The 20,675-nt window shown below is 36.5% G+C and overlaps 1 protein-coding gene across 1 annotated transcript in view; it reads left to right on the top strand.

Annotated features, from left to right (window-relative positions):
• Positions 1–20,675, top strand: part of CPS1 (carbamoyl-phosphate synthase 1) — a 139,887-nt gene that overhangs the window by 70,081 nt on the left and 49,131 nt on the right. Inside the window, exon 22 of the mRNA XM_043445685.1 lies at positions 20,158–20,299. Coding sequence (XP_043301620.1) covers positions 20,158–20,299 — 142 coding nt within the window. The remainder of the gene's footprint in view (positions 1–20,157; positions 20,300–20,675) is intronic.

The following is a 20,675-nucleotide window of genomic DNA, read 5'->3' as shown; positions in this document are numbered from 1 at the left end:
GTCTCTTCTATACATTTGTGTCTCCTTTTCTGTCTTGCATATAGGGTTATCGTTACCATCTTTCTAAATTCCGTATATATGCGTTAGTATGCTGTATTGGTGTTTATCTTTCTGGCATATATACTCAATAGAATATTACTCAGCCATTAAAAAGAATACATTTGAATCAGTTCTCATGAGATGGATGAAACTGGAGCCCATTATACAGAGTGAGGTAATGGGAATCTTAATTAGGAGAAAAGGAGAAACTTGAAGAGAGGATAAAGTGTAGGGTTATAGGCATTTGTTAAATTTCAGCTGGTTCCTGACTTGTGTATTGGAAGGAATATATTCTATAGAACCAGTCAGATGGGTGCAGTCTTACCCACTGTGGAATCACGGGCATGTCACTTCCCTCAATTCTCCAACCTCTTCCTGCTAATGTCTGTTTTATAGTTTTGTTTTGGAGCTTAAATAATATAAACACAAAGGATCCCTTGCACAAGATGAGTGTCCAGGAAAGTTTTCTCTATGCCCCCTGAAAATGAAAATGTTGCTTGTTATACTGAAGAGTATTTTGTGATTTTAGACATATGCTCATTTTCAGAGTCGTAATTTGCATTTCTCTATATATTTTATAATATAATTTCTTAATTTTCTTTATGAGGCATTGTCACTTATTTTAATACCAGATGTATTTTTATAAGGAAGCAATGATAGCTAGTGATACAAATGCCATTCTTATCAAAAGATCAATAATACTCCATTATACTAATGAACAAATATTCCCAATCATGCTAAAATTTTTCTAAATGCAATAAACACATTCACTAGCAGAAGATGGGGCTAGCACTTAGATTGACGGCAGTCTATTACTTGTATTTACATATAGTCACCTGAAATGAAGCTCAGAATTTTAATTCCAAATGGATATACCCATGTATTAGGTATATATGTGGATGTCCACAGATTAGAGGAAAACAAAGCAAAACAAAAAACAGTGATTTCAACAAGGTTAGCACTATGGAAATAACTGATATGTTTTATGTGCCTATGACAAAGTAGAAATGACAGTTTTCTTATTTTCTTAAAGGGTGGAGGTTAACATGTATCATGCTGAGAACAAAGCATGAAATCCTAGTCTTATTCAAGGTGATGAGCCGAGTTAGGAGTTAGAATAATGAACTCAGTATCCCAGGTCTGAGTACTTGCTTTCATCAGAACTCAGTCTGCTGTCTTCAGTGTATGAGCATAGCAGTGGCAACCCTCTGGAAACTTCCAGAGCAAATAGCCATTCTTTCCAACTTTGGTGTTAATCATTATTCAGACAGCTTCAGCAAAAAAAAAAAAAAAAAAAGAAGAAGAAAAATTCTCTTCTATACTTCAGTTCACTGACTTTCTCTTTTTAAATTGTTTATTGTTGCCCAAGGGTGTGCTGGGAAAGTTGACTGTCTTAGGCATTCCCCAAATTTATAAGCCAGTGTAGTGGCATGAATCGACATAGGATGATAATGACATATTTCAGAGTGGATTTCTTTAGGTTTTGAAGAGTTTTTGTTAATGTGATGAGTTATGTCATGAAGGATTCCAATGCATATTACACTTATGTACTGGGATATATATGTTTGATCTATTAACTTCACATTACCGGATCACTTTGCAAGAAGTTTCAGAAAAACTAAGCCCGTCAGAATTTTCTGTGTAATTGCAGCATTTACAAAACCTTTCTTCAAAGACCTTCACTACCAAGCTATACAGGCTTTAGTACATCTGTTTTTCTCAAACTCACTCATCTTACCAACACTGACTCTTTCACATATAATGTGAAAGTGAAAGTCACTCAGTCCTGTCCAACTCTGCAACCACATGGACTATGCAGTTCATGGAATTCTCCAGGCCAGAATACTGGAGTGGGTAGCCGTTCCCTTCTACAGGGTATCTTCGCAACCCAGGGATTGAACCCAGGTCTCCCACATTCCAGGCGGATTATAGCATTTTCACTAGAAGAAAAATACGTTTATTTTGATCTATTAAAGATTACAAAAATCTCACCTGAAATTCTCTCCTCCATTGGTTCATAGACAGATTCAGTTTTAGTTATGCAAATAAAACTGGATTGGAGGACAGAAGTACCAGTACTGTAAGTCAAACAGATAAATACGTCAAAAGTCTTTATCATTAGATTCTCTTGATATAGCTGGTTCTCTAAAGTAACAAAATAATGAATTTAGGACTCTATTAATATAGAAACTTGAATTTTGATTCAAACCCATTCCAAGTGTAAGATAGTGGGTTGGCCAAAAATTTCCTATGGTTTTAAGTAAAAATTAAAAACAGTTTTCATTTTCACCAAGAACCTTATTGAACAACATATTCACTTAACAAACAAACTTTGACCAACCCAATAATATGTGTGTAAGTTTGTGTATATACATTGACACATTTATGTATACATTAGGGGTTTAATATCAAATATTCTAGGCTCTGGTGTTCAATTCTGTCATTTATTAGCATGGGATATCAAGAGCCTCAGCTTAATATTTATAAAATTGGGATGATTACTGACCTTCTTATGTTGTGGTAAGGATTAAATGTAATTAGAACAGTACCTGATATATAGTCAGTGAATTTAGTGATTAATATTAGGTTGGAAACACACACACATATATATATTTAGGTTTGTGAACATGTAGAAAGGTAGATTATATAACATCTGAAGGAAACCAGACTACATGTAGGAGATACTTCCAATATAGTAACAGTATTTGATAAAGGGATGATAATCCCATATCATAGATCTAGCATCATCATAGAACTAATACATTTGATAAATGTTTCAACAATATTAATAATTAATAGATAAGCACAGGTACAAAACATCACTTTCACTATAAATAAGGAAGAAGGTTAACTATAGCAAAGCTTCTTTGTGAGCAAGAACTATTTCAAGACACTATACTCCAAACCTTTTTATTTATAATTCCAGGTTGAACTAACAATTTTAGATTGAAAGATAATCATGGTTGTCTCTCATGATTAAAATCCCAGTGTGAACAAACAAGAAAAAAATGTGAATGTGCTAATTACCAGCTTTGAACATCTGCTTATAATTCTTTTTAATTTTTTTATTTCCTTATTTTAATTTTGGTTCTTTTGGTATTTCTGACATGTCTAGCTCAAGAAATTTTATTATACCCTTCTCAATTGTATAATTTTTCTCTTTTACTGGCTAAAACTAGATTGAATTAAGTTTTGAGTCCTTCTTTCAGTTATTAGCTTAAAGAAGGCAGCTAGCCACCACTTTTGCTGTACCTTGTTAAGTCGCCAAATGGAAAGTTTCCACTATTTTTGATGACTGTTCTTTTGCATTTCATTCAAATTGGGCAGTTTTCCCAGTATGGTCCATTTTGCTGTTTTTTTTTCCTCCTCACAATGCTGCTATTTATGTTAGTAACATAATGCTTGACTGTTTAAAAGGACTGTTTTCATCCATATTAGATGTTCAAAAGTAGAGGGCATGACCATTGTGATACAGTTTGTACCATATATGAGGCTAAGATTTGGATTTATTTCTAAAATAATTATTTTTTAATGTTTATTGGAATATAGTTGATTTACTTTATTAATTGTTGATACAAGCTTAATTTATTATGAATTAATGTGCAGATTGTTTAGATTTTGTCCACTATTTTTGTCCACGATTCATGTGTTTGTTCATGTGTTGGTTAATTGTTAATTCTGATAATATGAATATCTCTTCCCTCTTTACTGCCCACTTATTGCTGCACTCAATGTAGTAAAAAAGAGGAAAGTGTGTTTTTGAAGGACACTAATTTTCATCTGAGCATCTCAGTGTTCAGTGTGATAAACTACATCCATTGATGGGTGCTGAAAAGTCATAGGTGTGCCTGTAGCTTAGGAAAACAATCTAGGGCAAGCCTGGTGAGTTCCACTTGGGCATTCAAGTGCTAAATTGAGCTCAGTAAAGTTGGCCATTTCCCTGCAGGCACAAACTTCTGGCAGATGTAATAATTCAAGTATCACCTTAGCTGGAACACTCCCTTTGAATGTCCTCTTCTACATGTGTTAGTTTCTATTGACTTTTTATGTAACTTGCTCAGGAGGCATGGCAAAACCAGACAAGAACATTTTGTGCTTGTATTTAATTGAAGTTTTTGAGGGAGAAGTGTTACCTAAAAGTTATTAAAACTTAGGCACAACTACTATGTACAAAATAGGTAACTAATGAGGACCTATTGTTTAGCTCAGGGAATTCTACTCAGTGATCTGTGGTGACCTAAATAGGGAGGAAATCTAAAAAAGAGTGGATACATGTGTATGTATAACTGAATCACTTTGCTATGCAGCAAGAAACGAAAACAACATTGCAAAGCAACTATACTCTAATAAAATTTTTTAAAAAAACTTAAACATAAGACAGAGAAGGGTCAGTACTTTCTAAAGATAATTTTTACTTTCTGGTATAAAAAATAGCTATAGGCAAATATATTTAAAGTGTATTAAATATAGAAATGATTTAGAGAAGGAAATATATAGTTCATTATGTATAACATATAACACATGTTATATTTTTATGATCCTCTATTATGATTTATGGGGCTTCCCTGGTGGCTCAGTGGTAAAGAATCCACTGTCAATGCAGGAGATGCAGGTTTGATCTTTGCGTTGGGAAGATCCCCTGGAGAAGGAAATGGCAATCCACTCCAGTATTCTTGCCTGGGAAATCCCATGGACTCAGAGACCTGGCAGGCTACAGTCCATAGGGGCCACAAAGAATCACACATAACTTAGCATGCATGCACTATTAGTTTGCTTGTGATATCATTTATTGTTTTCTCCACTACAGTTTGTGGAAATTCATATATACATATGAATATATGTGAATACATATACATATATGAATACATATATAGTACATATATGAATACACATACATATATGTATATGTGTGTATATATGTACACGCATACATGCATATATGTATATACACACTAGGTATGTGGCTCTGTATTATTTTGAATGTAGAATGAGAATAGAGATGGTTGCTCACTTTGATCTGATTTGCAGAAAATAGTTTGTGTCTTCTGACTTCATTATCAACTCATACAATATATCTAAGTCTCAGTTTCACTCTAGTTTTAAAAATATATATTGTTTTATTTCACTATTAACAATGCTTCTAAGATGAATATATATTATGAATAAACTAATTGACTCCAAAGCAAAATAATTTTACTAGTTACTATATATTACTAGCCAATGATTTTAATCTTCAACACCCTAAACCATTTATCTAACAAAGAATACTAAATATTGGACCTTATATAAAAAGGTTATTTTTTTCTCTGTAAAATAGGAACACTACTATGGGAATTTCCATACCTGTGAACTAATGCAAAAAATACTTTTCCTTTTAAATTTGTTTTTATGTTCCATGTGTTCAGTTCAGTTCAGTTCAGTCACTCAATCATGCCCGACTCTTTGTGACCCCATGGAGTGCAGCACGCCAGGCCTCCCTGTCCATCACCAACACCCAGAGTTTACTCAAACTCATGTCCATTGAGTCAGTGACGCCATCAAACCATCTCATCCCCTGTCGTCCCCTTCTCCTCCAGCCTTCAATCTTTCCCAGCATCAGGGTCTTTTCAAATGAGTCAGTTCTTCGCATCAAGTGGCCAAAGTGTTGGCCATGTGTTAAGATAGGATATTTTATGCAATGTCACAGATTTGATAGACCTCTATTAATTTCAATTAGTAATGTATTGTATCAGTTATATCTTGAATAAAATTTTACATCAAACATTTAATGTCCTGAGAAACCTCATTGAATTTATTAAACAATGTTTTCACTGTTTTGACAAATAATTATGCATTTTGAAAGCATGTGAGAGAACTTGAATCTTACATGGGCAAGATTCATGTTTCATTTAAAATATTTTCTTAGTGATGTCCACATCACTCATAAAATAAATATTATTTATTTTCTGCATATGTTTGATAGTTCCAAAACCCTTAAGTTAATTTAAAATAACATATACTCATACTTTGTATGTATATATTTATGTATCTACTAATAGTTAGGATTTAACAGATTTTCCCCATGTCTATATCTGTGATCTGAGCATGATAGGATGCTTGATGACATTTCTCTTTATTGGGAGATGTTATTAGACCAAATGATATTGTTAGTTTCCTTCAGTGGGTTTGTAACCTATTTTTGAAAATTTCTGTAATCTTCAAATTTGGATTTGAAGATTTGTACATATTTAGGTATACATAAGACAGGATGCTTTTAATGGACCAACAAGAGGCAGAAATGCAAAGCCAGGAAAGTATGTGCATGTGTGCTAAGTCATTTCAGTCATGTTCAATTCTTTGTGACCCCATGGACTGTAGCCCACTAGGATCCTCTGTCCATGAGATTCTCTGGGCAAAAATATTAGAGTGGGTTGCCATGCCCTTCTCCATAGGGAAGTAGAATGCAGGTTAAAAACCAAAGCTCTAAGACCTTTGTGTACGTTTTCCCAGTCACAGTTTAAGAGTTCATATGTATGCATCCCTATCCCATAATAAATAAACAAAATTATGACTCACAATATTTAAGTAAATTCTTCAAGATTTCAGGGGAAGTGCATATTGAATCCAGGATTTGAGTTCAGGACTTTTGGAATCCAAGGACAGTATCTTTTCTTCAATATATACCTATGTCATAGGAACCAAAAGAAAAGAGGATTATGAATAAAGAGTATAGGAAAAGATGCTTTTAACAGTATGGCGTGGTTTAGGGAGAGCAGAAAGGGAGAGAATTGAGCAAGTCTACCAATATTGATGATGGGGAGGTAGGAGTAGGAGCTAGAGTATAAAGACCAAACGTGCAATGAGAAAGAGGAAGTAGGTAAATGGATAAATTCTACTTTGGAAGTGACAAATCGTGTTTGCTCTTATTTTGTTATATTTCTGTTGTATTTTGTAAAAATGAGAATCTTACTACGAGGAAATTAAGGCTGTGAAGAGAAAGTAAGGTGAATATTATCTACTTTTTTGCTCAATAAATATGATAGTTGGAGACATACAGTTTCACTCATTGTTCTGTAATTACAACTTGCCTTCTATTCAGTTCAGTTCAGTTCAGTTCAGTCTCTCAGTCGTGTCCAACTCTTTGAGACCCCATGAACCACAGCACACCAGGCCTCCCTGTCCATCAGCAACTCCGGGAGTCCACCCAAACTCATGTCCATTGAGTCGGTGATGCCATCCAACCAGCTCATCCTCTGTTGTCTCCTTCTTTTCCTGCCCTCAATCTTTCCCAGCATCAGGGTCTTTTCAAATGAGTCAGCTCTTCGCATCAGGTGGCCAAAGTATTGGAGTTTCAGCTTCAGCATCAGTCCTTCCAATGAACACCCAGGACTGATCTCCTTTAGGATAGACTGGTTGGATCTCCTTGCAGTCCAAGACACTCTCAAGAGTCTTTTCCAACACCACAGTTCAAAAGCATCAAGTCTTCAGTGCTTAGCTTTCTTTATAGTCCAACTCTCACATCCATACATGACCACTGGAAAAACCATAGCTTTGACTAAATGGACCTTTGTTGACAACATAATGACTCTGCTTTTCAATATGCTGTCTAGGTTGGTCACAACTTTCCTTCCAAGGAGTAAGCGTCTTTTAATTTCATGGCTGCAATCACCATCTGCAGTGATTTTGGAGCCCCCTGAAACAAAGTCAGCCACTCTTTCCTGCTATTAACATCCTCCAATTAAACTGTAAATTCCATTATGGTAAATTTCAAAGGCCATAGGTCTTACTTTACTTTTATTAGGACATTTTTCTTAAGAGCTTTTGCTGATTTGTGTGATTGAAGGATGGAGTTCACCATTCTAAATTATTGTGTCAATTCTATAATAGATAACAATGGCTTCTAAGTCTTTATTTTCTATATATTTTCTTTGGAAATGATCTTGCATAGAGTAAAAACTCAATGATGTTTGTATGATAATATTCCCATTTAATAAATGAAAATATATTCTTGGCAGAAAGTAAAAATCAGAATTTCTCAATCATGCCACAGAAGGGAAATTGGAGTAGAAGAAAACGTATTATAATTCCTGATTGCCCAAGGGACTCACAAAATTATTAATTGGGAATTGTGTAGTGCAAAATATAAGCTCTGTGTTGAAAGACGCTAGAAAGCAGCATCTCTAGGTTTTCATTATTTAAGTGACTATGTATTTACTAGGAGGGTCTTCCCAGGTGGTGCTAGTGGTAAAGAACCCACTTGCTAATGCAAGAGATTTTAAGAGACATGGGTTTAATCCTTTAATCTTTGGTTGGAAAGATCCCCTGGAAGAGGTCATGGCATCCCACTCCAGTATTCATGCCTGGAGAATCTCATTGACAGAGAAGCCTAGTGGTCTACAGTTCATAGGGTCACAAAGAGTCAGACACGACTGAAGTGACTTAGCATATACACATGCACACACGTATTTACTAGGAAGGCTCTGAATAAACTGTTTTCTAATAAAAGGGGATTTATCTGATTATTTTTTATTGTCAAAAAGAGATTATATACACTGCGAGCATTGTAATACTTAACATAGGCATTATAAACTCTATTGGGAATAAGCTACAATTAAGAAAGCTTTGATTTTAAAAATTATCTAAGTTTTCAAAATTGCAAATTTTTAGAAAAGTTTTTATAAGGAATATTCATAAATATGTAGAGTGGTAGTGAGACTATGATTTAATTAACCAGCAAACACAACTAAGGCAAAAGTACATAGCTATAACATTTATAATACAGGGACTTATATTTCTCTTGTGACAAAGTTCTTGTGACATTTCTTCTTTGATACAGTTGTAAAATAATTACTATTCTATTTTTTTAGATGGTGAAACTGAGTCACACAGAGGTGTGTGTCCTGCTTTATGTCACACCAGTCAGAGGGAAGCAATAAATCTAGCCCAGGGCTTCTGCCTTCAGTTCTAGTCACTAACCCTTTTCAAAAGCTTCTTTGTAGAGATATGACTTTTAAATCAGACAGCTGGAGATCAGTTCCTCCTTAGCTGTCAAGTTGCCAGCTGCATGTTTTCCTGCCTGAATTGTTGACCTCACTTAGAGCAGAAGCCTTGTAAGAGATGTGCCCTTCTCTAGAACTCTTGTGAGGAAAACATGGGGGCCTGGCAGGGAGGAAGCCTTGGTGAGTCACCTTAAAAAGTGTAAACAGTATTTTCAAGGGTCTGGAGAGCTAGCACAAGAATTTTCTTTTTAAATTTTGCTGTATTTATAAGACAGACATCTCTCTCTGTGTGTGTATGCACACATACATACAAATATGTATAGTTTTTTCTTTAAATAAAATGTAAATACCTTATCTCCTGTGTTAATGAAGGTGTGAGTTTAAAACTCCTGAAGTATACCAAGGAAATTAAACTTAGTCAAAATAGTCTGCCTGAGCAATAATTACAGATGCTAGATAATCACTCACTGGCTCCCAGGATTTTTCACCTGCTCATTCATTCCTGAAATGCCTTAAGGGGTGTACGACCGCCGCAAGTACGCTGGGAGCTGAAGTGGGTGATGCCTACCTCGAGGAGTGAGGCAGTGGCCTTGACTTGACAGGAGAGTAAATGCCTGAGGGAACATTATCTCCAGGAGATCCTTTATGCTTTGCAGGGGGTACGAAGTATAGTGGGCCTTACCCCCTCAAGATCTGGATACAGGAATGCTACAGAAAAAGGGAGGAGACTTAGACAGCCCAAGGTGCTGAGGCCATGTTTAGGAGACTTGCCAATCTTGTTCTGCTAAACGCCTCTTGCTTCCTCTCTACCTCCTCTTCCTCTTTCTCCTCTCTTGTGCCCACTTCTTCCCCTTTTCCTTCTCTTCTGGCCTTGGCATTTATGAAGCACTTATTGCCTAATTGGCACTGTGCTAAAACACTTGACATGTTTATCATTTCGTCTGATTAATGAGATTTTTATCTTAGTGCAGTTAGTTGGAGCCTAACTCTAGATTCAGCCAGTAATATTGGCTTATCTCAGGCTGAAGTAGGCAATTAGGCACTATTTGCCTATGTAAATATAGTGATGGTAATGTAAAGACCATCACATAGTTATGTTGATATTACACACACTGCCTCATACTGCACCTACAATCTACCTTTAGCTGATGGTCTGGTTTAACTGACCATCCTTTGATCTAGCTAGCTTGAAGTGGGGGCTACTGAGTTAGTTCTTGAGTCTACAGTCATAAGTGCAAAATAGATGAAAATTTTTGCTATCTGGATGTTATATGTTTTCTGAAAAACTCTCAGTGACAAAGATTTTCCATGTGGGTCGTAATCCTCAAATTAACATAGATCTAGTGTGACATGTTACCAGGACTTTAATCTGAGAATTTTTCCACATCCTCCTAAAAATGGCTTCAGAGTTTTCCCCTTTCTAGAAAAGGTTTACATTTTCTTATTCAAGAACTGGGTAATATTGGTCAAAAGTTATTTCTACATACAGTACACTTAGCAAGGAAAAAAAATCTAAGCAGTAGTTATCAGTAAATCAGTTCAGTTCAGTCGCTCAGTTGTGTCCGACTGTTTGCGACCCCATGAACCACAGCATGCCAGGCCTCCCTGTCCATCACCAACTCTGGGAGTTTACCCAAACCCATGTCCATTGAGTTGGTGATGCCATCCAACCATCTCATCCTCTGTTATCCCCTTCTCCTCCTGCCCCCAATCCCTCCCAGCATCAGCATCTTTAACAATGAGTCAGCTCTTCGCATCAGGTGGCCAAAGTATTGGAGTTTCAGCTTCAGCATCAGTCCTTCCAATGAACACCCAGGACTGATCTCCTTTAGGATGGACTGGTTGGATATCCTTGCAGTCCAAGGGACTCTCAAGAGTCTTCTCCAACACCACAGTTCAAAAGCATCAATTCTTCAGTGCTTAGCTTTCTTTATAGTCCAACTCTCACATTCATACATGACCACTGGAAAAACCATAGCCTTGACTAGACAGACCTTTGTTGACAAAGTAATGTCTCTGCTTTTCAATATGCTGTTTAGGTTGATCATAACTTTCCTTCCAAGGAGTAAGTGTCATTTAATTTCATGGCTGCAATCATCATCTGCAGTGATTTTGGAGCCCAGAAAAATAAAGTCAGCCACTGTTTCAACTGTTTCCCCATCCATTTGCCATGAAGTGATGGGACTGGATGCCATGATCTTAGTTTTCTGAATGTTGAGCTTTAAGCCAGCTTTTTCACTCTCCTCTTTCACTTTCATCAAGAGGCTCTTTAGTTCTTCTTCACTTTCTGCCATAAGGGTGGTGTCATCTGTATATCTGAGGTTATTAATATTTCTCCCTGCAATCTTGATTCCAGCTTGTGCTTCATCCAGCCCAGTGTTTCTCATGATGTACTCTGCATATAAGTTAAATAAGCAGGGTGACAATATACAGTATATAGGCTTCATGTAATTCTGGGCTTCCCTGATGGCTCAGACGGTAAAGAAACTGCCTGCAGTGCAGGAGACCTGGGTTCAATCTTGGGTCAGGAAGATCCCCTGAAGGAGGAAATGGCAACCCACTTCAGTATTCCTGACTGAGAAAACCCATGGTCAGAGGAGCTTGGTAGGCTACAGTTCATGGGGTCACGAAGAGTCAGACAGGACTGCATGACTAACACACAAGATTCTAAGCAGCAGTTTCTAGAAGTCAAAGAAAGTCACATATTGAAAATTATAATACATTTGTTGCTTGGACAACATATGTGACATTTGGAAAATTCCTCTGTGAAAACATGACTTGTTTTTTTTAAGTTTTTCTTTTTTGGTATGGATCATTTTTAAAGTCTTTGTTGAATTTGTTACATTATTGCTTCTATTGTTTATGTTCTGGTTTTTTGACTGCAAGTCATGTGGGTGGGATCTTAACTCCCCAACCAGGGATCAAACCCTCATCCCCTGCATTGGAAGTCGAAGTCTTAACCACTGTACCTCCAGGGAAGTCTCATACTTTAAACATAGATGATGGATAAATTTTAAAATATAGGTCTTCCAAATAAACTTGTTTGTGAAATAACAAATTTTAAAATATCAAAGAATGCTCATTCAGTGTCAGTTTTCTACTGGAGCCTTATACAATATTTCTTTTTATCTGTTAAGTTCTGGATGTATAACAAATCTATGTTCATATAAAAATCTAGGATTTTGCTTACTGAATACTCTCTTAATTTTTTTAAAAAAAGAATACACTGAATTCATTTAAAATTATGAATAAATTTGCTAAGCAGAAATCACAGAAGCAGTATCCCATAGTATAAACTCCACCTTTTAGCTCAGTCTGATCAGGTGAAAGCTATTTTCTTAATAAAAATATGCTCTTTTGAGTGTAGCAGAACACTTTTTTATATACTAGTAAACATGGTGGCTCTGTGGTAAAGAATCTGCTTGCAATGCAGGAGATGCATGTTTGATCCCTGAGTTAGGAAGATACCCTGGAGGAGGAAATGGCAACCCACTCCAGTATTCGTGCCTGGCAAATCCCATGGACAGTCCATGGAGTCGGGCTACAGTCCATGGAGTCGCAAAAGAGTCAGACACTACTGAGTGACTGAGTATGTACATTCATAGGATACAATTATGATATTATAATTGATAGTATATAAATATACCAGATTAAAAGTTAAATAACAATACTTCTGGATTATTGGGATCACTAAAGATTGGTTAAAAATGAACATAGGATTCAGGAGTTTAAAAATATCCTACTTAAAAATACCTACAATGTCAATTTCTCATAGTATTTTTTTGTGTGTTTTGATTTGTTGTTTGTAATACCCTTTAAAGTGAAGTATAATTTTAAGTATGTCATCAGTACTTGCAATTTTATAGCATTATTATGATAGTGCTGAGTGAACCCAGATCCTAATAAATACTTTTCATAATCACTTGGTTTCATATGAACATGGGATCTAATTGTCCTGTACATGAGAGAGAAAAGATTGAGGTTTTCTTTAAATCCTCTGAGGACCTCATTGCTACACAGAAATGAAGCATGGTGCTCTCAAAAATTAAGAGAAAATGGTGCTACTTACCCAATTTCCTGGGTTTTATAACTTTCTTTCCTAAATGCTACTGCTGCTTTTGAAAAATGTCTTTCTCATTTCTCTCAAGGAAAGAGGTAACAACCTGTCTCCTTGAAAGAAAAGATGAGAAGACAAATAACTTCTCCACTTGATTGCATTATTGAGATTGCGGCATGGGCTTGAACCCGTGAAATGCCAAAAATAATCAATGAAGCCCTGCAGAACTCAGAAGAGAGGCTGATGAGGGGTCTTGGAACAGAGAACATACATCTTACTCAGTTCTCTTCCCTTATGAAATTTGCTGTCATTACTGAACATCAAGCCTAGCTTTTCTTAGCTTCTGCCTTTGGGAGGATTTTTTAAGAGAAGATAATACAATTGCAAGCCCATCCCATAATTGTAGGCCAGGTGGAGCACTCATTTTCACATTAGGGCCTTGTGCAATCTGGAGGGAAATTTGTTTAGTATTACTTAGGAGCTGGTGGATCAGATAAAAGCCAGTCAAGTGCAAGAGAGGACTGTGTGAAGTACGTGGGTTCCCCTGGTAATTGCAATGCTGCAGGCGTAACTCAGGTCGGGTAATAGATTTCCCCAGCTCCTCTGTGCCAGGTGAAATTTCCTCATTAAGGGGAATTTATTCCATTTCCTTTTATCATTTATTATTGAAGACTAAGTGTGAGTGGAGGAAACCTCAGAGATGACAGGCTAGAATTTTAAACAACAAGATACCGGAAGTAGAAGAGAAAGAGGAGGGAGGCTTGTTTTGTTTATAAAAGGAAAGAAGACAGGAGAGAACGATTCTCCCTGTAGAAGCTGAGCTATCCTGTCTCTCTGTTAAAAGATGATGGCAGAGTGTATAAAAGTATGATCGTCTTATTTTTAAGACTTTTTTCCCCCTCTAAAATTTCAGACTGTCATTTTGTGCTGCTCGGGAGAGAAAAACTGAAGGTTATGAAAAGGCCAGCCTCAGAGCTGTTTGGTGTTTCTTTGTTTTATTGTTTAGATTCTATTAAGCGATATTGAAAGAATAACCTTTAAAGAGTTTGCCCTTGAACTCTGAAAGCAAGGAAAGCTGTTAGGAGAAAGAAAAGCTGTATATGTAGTGTATTTTAGAGGATACTATTCTGAAATATGGATTTAATGTGTTCATATTCATAAGAGTAAAGATAAACACAGACATACTAGTACACACAAGTACATATCAAATAAGAGAAGAGTAATTTATTTATTGTACAGATTTTAAAACTGTGCTTTAGTGTAATATGCTCCATTTTGCTGAGCACATTTCTCACTTGGTATAATGCTTTTTCAATTCACAACATAACATAAATGAAACACTTCCTATTGAGGATTCAAAAAACAGTTTTGAATAAATTCAAATTTTGTCTTTCTTTTAGTAATTATTCTGTTTTTAAGTTTGTTCCAAATTGAGATTTTCCTTTGAAAAAAATAGAAATATGATAGCCCTGTCCCCAAAATAATTTTTACCTAGCTTGATTTTAAAAAGCAAATCTCACTCTGATGCAAGTTCTTTATAGCAGACAAAACGGGGGCAGCCCAATATAGGTTGATAAAGATGAGGAGCATATATCTAAATCTCCACATTGTTAAATGAGCTTTATGTTCACTTAAGATTATTCATCTTGTATCTGATTCTGAAGAGATTTAACCTTATCTAACTCACTGGCCCGAAGCTAATGAATCATGTTTTCAAAGTGTCTCTTCTTTTATTTTATAATAATGGAACTCAAAATAAAATTTTGTATCAGAACAAGTAGGGAATAAAGTGAATTTTCTATTGTGTGTAATGACATGCCAGCCAATCTTATGTGATGCAGAAGAAGTGGAGAGAGTGAATGAGGGAAATTTGGAGAGCAGCCACCCATGCCGTCCTCTGGGTTAGGGACACCTCACAGAGTAAGGACTGCGGTCGATATGGGAAGAAGTCTAACCTGTCTGTATCTTTGTGACTACCATGTTGGGTCAGAATCCTCATCTCTTTTTTCAGTGAGGAGGATTGCAATGTACTTTGCACTATTGCATGAATATGTCTAAAGAGTCGAAATTATTAACCAGTGAGGCCATGATTTCATTCATGGCCTATAGAAGACATATCACTTTGAACTCCATAGGACTGTATCTACTCCAAATTTTCACTCAAGTTGAAATAGATGAACATGAATGTATTCATATGTCATTCCAAATTAGTACACCCTGATTTTTAAGATATGTAAAAATATCATGCTATTGATCTAGTTATTTGAATACTGAGCGAAAGTTAAAGCAATTTTTGGCTCACCAAGAAAATATTCTGAAAATCAGCTTGTGAGCTTAAAACATGCACTCTGCAGGTCTAGCTTGAAGCATCTGTTTTAAAACTCTCACCACGTATGATCTGAGGGGGTACCTATGGAGAGATAGTTTTCACCCCTATTCTGAAACTCTGTCATTCATTATTCATTAGTTTGTGTTACTGTTGCTTTTCTTAGCATCCCCCTTAAATAATGAAAACTCTCTGTGGTGGGGATGCTATGGGAGCTGTAATGATTGAGTTAGTTTTAGCTATTTTTTGCCACAAAGCTGAACACAAAATTAATTCAGTTTACTTTTGTAAGCAGAGGGCCAATTTTATCAATCACCCTTTTCTTATCTTTTTTTAAATTTGTTTGTTGGTAAAAGTTCAATTTTATTTGGTGGGTGCGGGAGGAATACTGTATATTTGCTGGAGATGTCTTTATGTGTTCTCTTGGACTCTTTGGTGGGAAAGAATAAGAGGAACCATGGCATATTTCAGTAATAGAAAAGACTGCATAGCTGAATGTGGACAAAACAAATGCAAATTTCTGCATCCCTAATAGAAATTTGAGGAATCTAAATGGTTTCTTTTTTTGTTTGTTTAATACCATTATTTATAATTTTTATTTAAATTATTATCACAGTCTTTGAAGAATTGACTGATCCTCTGTATTATAAGAAAAATAAATCATTTGAAGCAAAAAAGTAAAAAAACTCACCAATAGAGCTAAAGATAAATATGTTACTTCTGCTTATTTTTGGACTTGAAGAACTTTCATTTCTGCTAGTCCATAGTAATAATTATAGGTGTGATGGTTCTTTTCAAGGCTTGTTTCTTAGTGTGTCTGGACCATTGTTGTTCAAGGTTAGAATGTAGTCATTTTAGTTAAAGTGATTGTTTATATAGTAACATAATATAGGTTTTGCCTCAGGTAGTTTTTTGCAATAATGAAGAAATGTTTAATTGAAGATTTATTTAATTTTTGCTTGTTTTTCCTTTTATTGCCATCCCACAATGATGGGAAACTGTTCTGGCAGGTAGCTAGAAAAATGTATGGGTAAGAATTTACTCAGTGTTATATGTACAGTGTTTCTCCACCCAACTCAAGCTTCATACCAGTGTTTGTAATAAGATTGCAGATCACAGAGAAAATGTGTAGCCTTTCCTCACACAGGTAAACATGATTTGAAACTGTTCAGGAAAATCATGATTAAAAAAGAACATCATCCAAAGTTTTAATTTAGGAAAATTATTTGTCAAGAATTTCCATTTTGAGCCTGAATGCACATTTGCACACAAACAAATGAGCAATTGGTGTAGGAACATAGTCTTGGCAAGGAGAGTGGAAATATACATTTCTAAAATAAGTAGAAACAACAACAAAAAATCCTTTCTCTGCTTTTGTCTGGAACTTTTTCTTGGTAAAACTAAAAGCAAATGCCATCAATTTGAGTGTTTCAAGGGCCCTCAGAAGCTCATCAGTCACCTTCACCTGTTGGGTAAAACCTTTCCAGACTTCCCCAGTGGAAAACTGAAAGTCAAAGTCACTTGGTCGTGTCCGACTCTTTGTGACCCCATGGATTATACAGTCTATGGAATTCTCCAGACCAAAATAGTGGAGTGGGTAGCTTTTCCCTTCTCCAGGGGATCTTCCCAACCCAGGGATTGAACCCAGGTCTCTCACATTGCAGGCGGATTCTTTACCAGCTGAGCCACAAGGGAAGCTTGAGAATACTAGAGTGGGTAGCCTATCCCTTCTCCAGTGGATCTTCCTGGTCCAGGAATCAAACTAGGGTCTCCTGCATTGCAGGCGGATTCTTTACCAACTGGTGCTATCAGGGAAGCCCTTCCCAGTGGAAGTTGGGAGCATTTCCTCTGAACCACATCATCCTCTTGTGTGCATTTATCTCATAGCACCTCTCACTGTGCTATCAGAGAAATAGTGATTCATTTGCCTCCTGATATACTCTCAGCTCCATAAATATAGAGATTTGATGTTTTAATCTCTTTATCATTAAAATACATAGGACAGAGCTCTGATACACAGGGCACTTGTTCACCAAGTGTTAAAGAAATAATGAAGGAATGACAGTTAGTGTTGCTCCACCTTCACCATCCACAATTCCCTACTAACTCGGATTTCCAACAACAAATCCTCTGTAAGTTCCTATATGCCCTGCCATGCCCATTGCTTCCTCACGTTATTGCAGACACAGTGCCCTTGCCTTGTCAACCCTTTTTTTTCTGTATAAACCTGAATTTACTTGATGGCTCTGTATTCATCCGCTCTGGTGGCTCAGAGGTTAGAGTGTCTGCCCCCAATGTGGGAGAACCGGGTTCAATCCCTGGGTGGGAAAGATCCCCAGGAGAAGGAAATGGCAACCCACTCCAGTATTCTTGCCTGGAGAATCCCATGGACGGAGGAGCCTGGTAGGCTACAGACCACGGGGTCGCGAAGAGTCAGACACGACTGAGCCACTTCACTTCACTTCATTCATCCCTCCACTTCCATAGTATTTCTCAAGTACAACTACTCACATGGTTATTTCTCTTCTCTGACCTCACATTGCATTACATAGCTTATTTCTCCATAAAATGTTTGGAATCACTCTCTATTACTGCATCGTCTCAAATACTGTTTTGTATCTTCTTGAGCATCTGGCAGAATTTTCTGTGATGATAAAATATCCTGTAATCTACACTGTCCAACATAGTAGCCATTTGCCTGTGTGGCTGTTGAGCACTTGAAATGTGAGTAATGAAAGTGTGGCTCTTAATAATTAAAAAAATTTAAGCCAATTAATGTCTAAATTTAAATAGTCGTGTGTGGCTAGTGGCTGCCATCTTGGATGGCATAGTTCTAGGTAGCACGGTGCTTGGCACATAGTAAATGACTAATAATACTTAATAGGCAGATTGTGTTTAGAAATTTGACAGGAAAATGTGTTGTTCTGGGGAGAATGCTTATCAGATACTTGGGAAGTTTAAGAAATCAAAATGAAATAGGGAAAAAGAAAATAAATTCACTAGGAGAAATAATAGATTTGAGAGATAGAAGAGAGAATAGGTCCCATTGAGAAAGCGAATTGACTAGGAACTGCTGAAGCTTCAGAAATCCAAACTAACACTGATACACAAAAGCTAGAGAAATAGTTATTAAATGTACCAGCTTGATTCTTTCTTCTGTGAACTCAGAATATGAATTAATTAAATTAAGAAGATTGAAGGATAGAATGAACAAAATGCAGTAGATTCAATTCAACCACCTTCTATTAGCAAAATTTCGATGAAAATGTTTTATTACATCTTCTGACAAAAACTTTTATATTTTAATTTCATTGTATTGAATATCAAGCTGCTATAACTGAATTTTATTGTATCGACTACTGTTTGAAACAGCTTGGTTGCAGATATTTGGTTAGAGATACTTTTTGTAGTATTTAATTCTTCTGTACCTCAACCCTTTGAGAATTACTTTGTGTTCATTTTGAATTCTAGTTACAAGCATATTTCAATAGCTTCTCTCTCCTGTAAGGTAAAAAACTCTAGAATTAGAGTTTCCTTCATTCATGTAATAAATATTTATTGAATGCTAGCTGTGAGCCAGATAGTGAGCTAGGCTTTGGGAATAATCTGGTAAGTGAGCCAAATATATTCTTTGCCCTCCTGGAACTTGAATCTAGCAGGAAAAATGTCTGGATACTGAAGAAAAACTAAGAAATATTAAAAATATCAGGAGATAATGACGTGCTAAAGAATATGGTTCCAACTATGCCCCTGGCTCCAATAAGAGTCAGTTAAAAGTCCAGAAAGATCCATGTGGGTTAAGGGCAGACTAAGAAGGCTTCGAGGATGAGCCTTGGCTTTAGCTGACCTATGGGGCATGGCTGGGATTTGGAGAGACGACAGGTAGGTGATGGGAATGTCAAAGGCATTACAGGTGAGAGACATAAGGTGAATGGTGTCTACACTGTGGAAATGAGCATGGGAAAGTGAAGAGACAAATCTGGTTTGAGTGGAAAATAGCATTTAAATCACAGAACTATCTTCTCAACATGGAGAGATATGTGACACTAGTCAATAGAGATAGTTTATGAAGAGGACACCCAGCCTGCTGCCCTGTTGGAATGCCTAGGTGGAGAAATTCTCAAAGCCCATAAAGACCTGGAGCACAGGTCAGACACTGGAGAAGGGGCTGTGAATTTGGGGATTATCAACTAGTTATGTAGGATAACTGGTCATTATGAGCCAATGGCAGGGGCTAAATTTAGGAAGGGAGAGAAAGTAGCCAGATGTAAGCGGGCAACAGAGGACAGAGCCATAGAGAATAAACAGTGAATTGTTGTTGTAATAAAGTAGGGTGAGAAGCAACTTATTGGCAGAAACATATATTTTTAAAGAATGAAGCATCAAAAGGGTCACATGCTGACAGACTGTGAAGATGAAAATTAAGAAAGGGCTCCTGGGTTTAGAAGGTCCTGACTATTTTTGAAAGAACAACTTCATTAGGATAGTAGGTGCAGAAGCTACTTTTCAGGAAATAAGAAGAGAAGAGGATATATAGGGTGTGGGAGTGGGAAACCACATATCTGAGAAAGCTGGTGCTGCTAGTAGTAGACTTCATAGGGGCTAGACTACTTAGTGGGTTATTTGTGTATTTTTAAGTCAGCAGACCTACTTGGAAAGTTGGAAAATAAGGAGACTGGTGATTTCAAAATTGACTAGTTCACTGCTTCTTACTGTGTCTGGTCTAAACTTGAATTCTCTTTTTCATTAAATCCTAGTGAGTCCATTACAGAAGAAACCCTGAAAAAGGCAAAGGAAATTGGGTTCTCAGACAAGCAGATTTCAAAATGCCTTGGGCTGACTGAGGCCCAGACAAGAGAGCTGAGGTTAAAGAAAAACATTCATCCTTGGGTTAAACAGGTAAAGGAATAAAGGAATTTTTCTTTCTTCCTAGGATTCCATGGGCAAAATATGGGCACCAATAACAGAGCCATTTTTAATAGAAAGAGATAGAATTCAAAAGTGAATTTACTTGTTCAACTGATGCCCATGACATCACTTATTTTATTCAGCACAGGATTGATTTATGATTTAAAGGGAAAAGGATGTAGGGGCACTGGGATGTAGAAGGAAGAGTGAGAACGTGATTTTCTTGGCCTGAATGAAAAAAAAATTAAAATGACCTCTCCTCTACTTTTTGACCCATGTGCAAATATATCAGTAGTAAGAGAAATCTTTAGTGTAATAGAAGGACTTGAAATGCCCTAGTGTAGTGGCTGACTCTCTTGAAAAAAAT

The sequence above is a fragment of the Cervus canadensis genome, chromosome 24 (assembly GCF_019320065.1).
Source record: "Cervus canadensis isolate Bull #8, Minnesota chromosome 24, ASM1932006v1, whole genome shotgun sequence".
NCBI classification, from domain to species: Eukaryota; Metazoa; Chordata; class Mammalia; order Artiodactyla; family Cervidae; genus Cervus; species Cervus canadensis.
The sequence above is the reverse complement of the archived record's forward strand: the minus strand, read 5'-3'. Positions and strand labels throughout refer to the sequence as shown.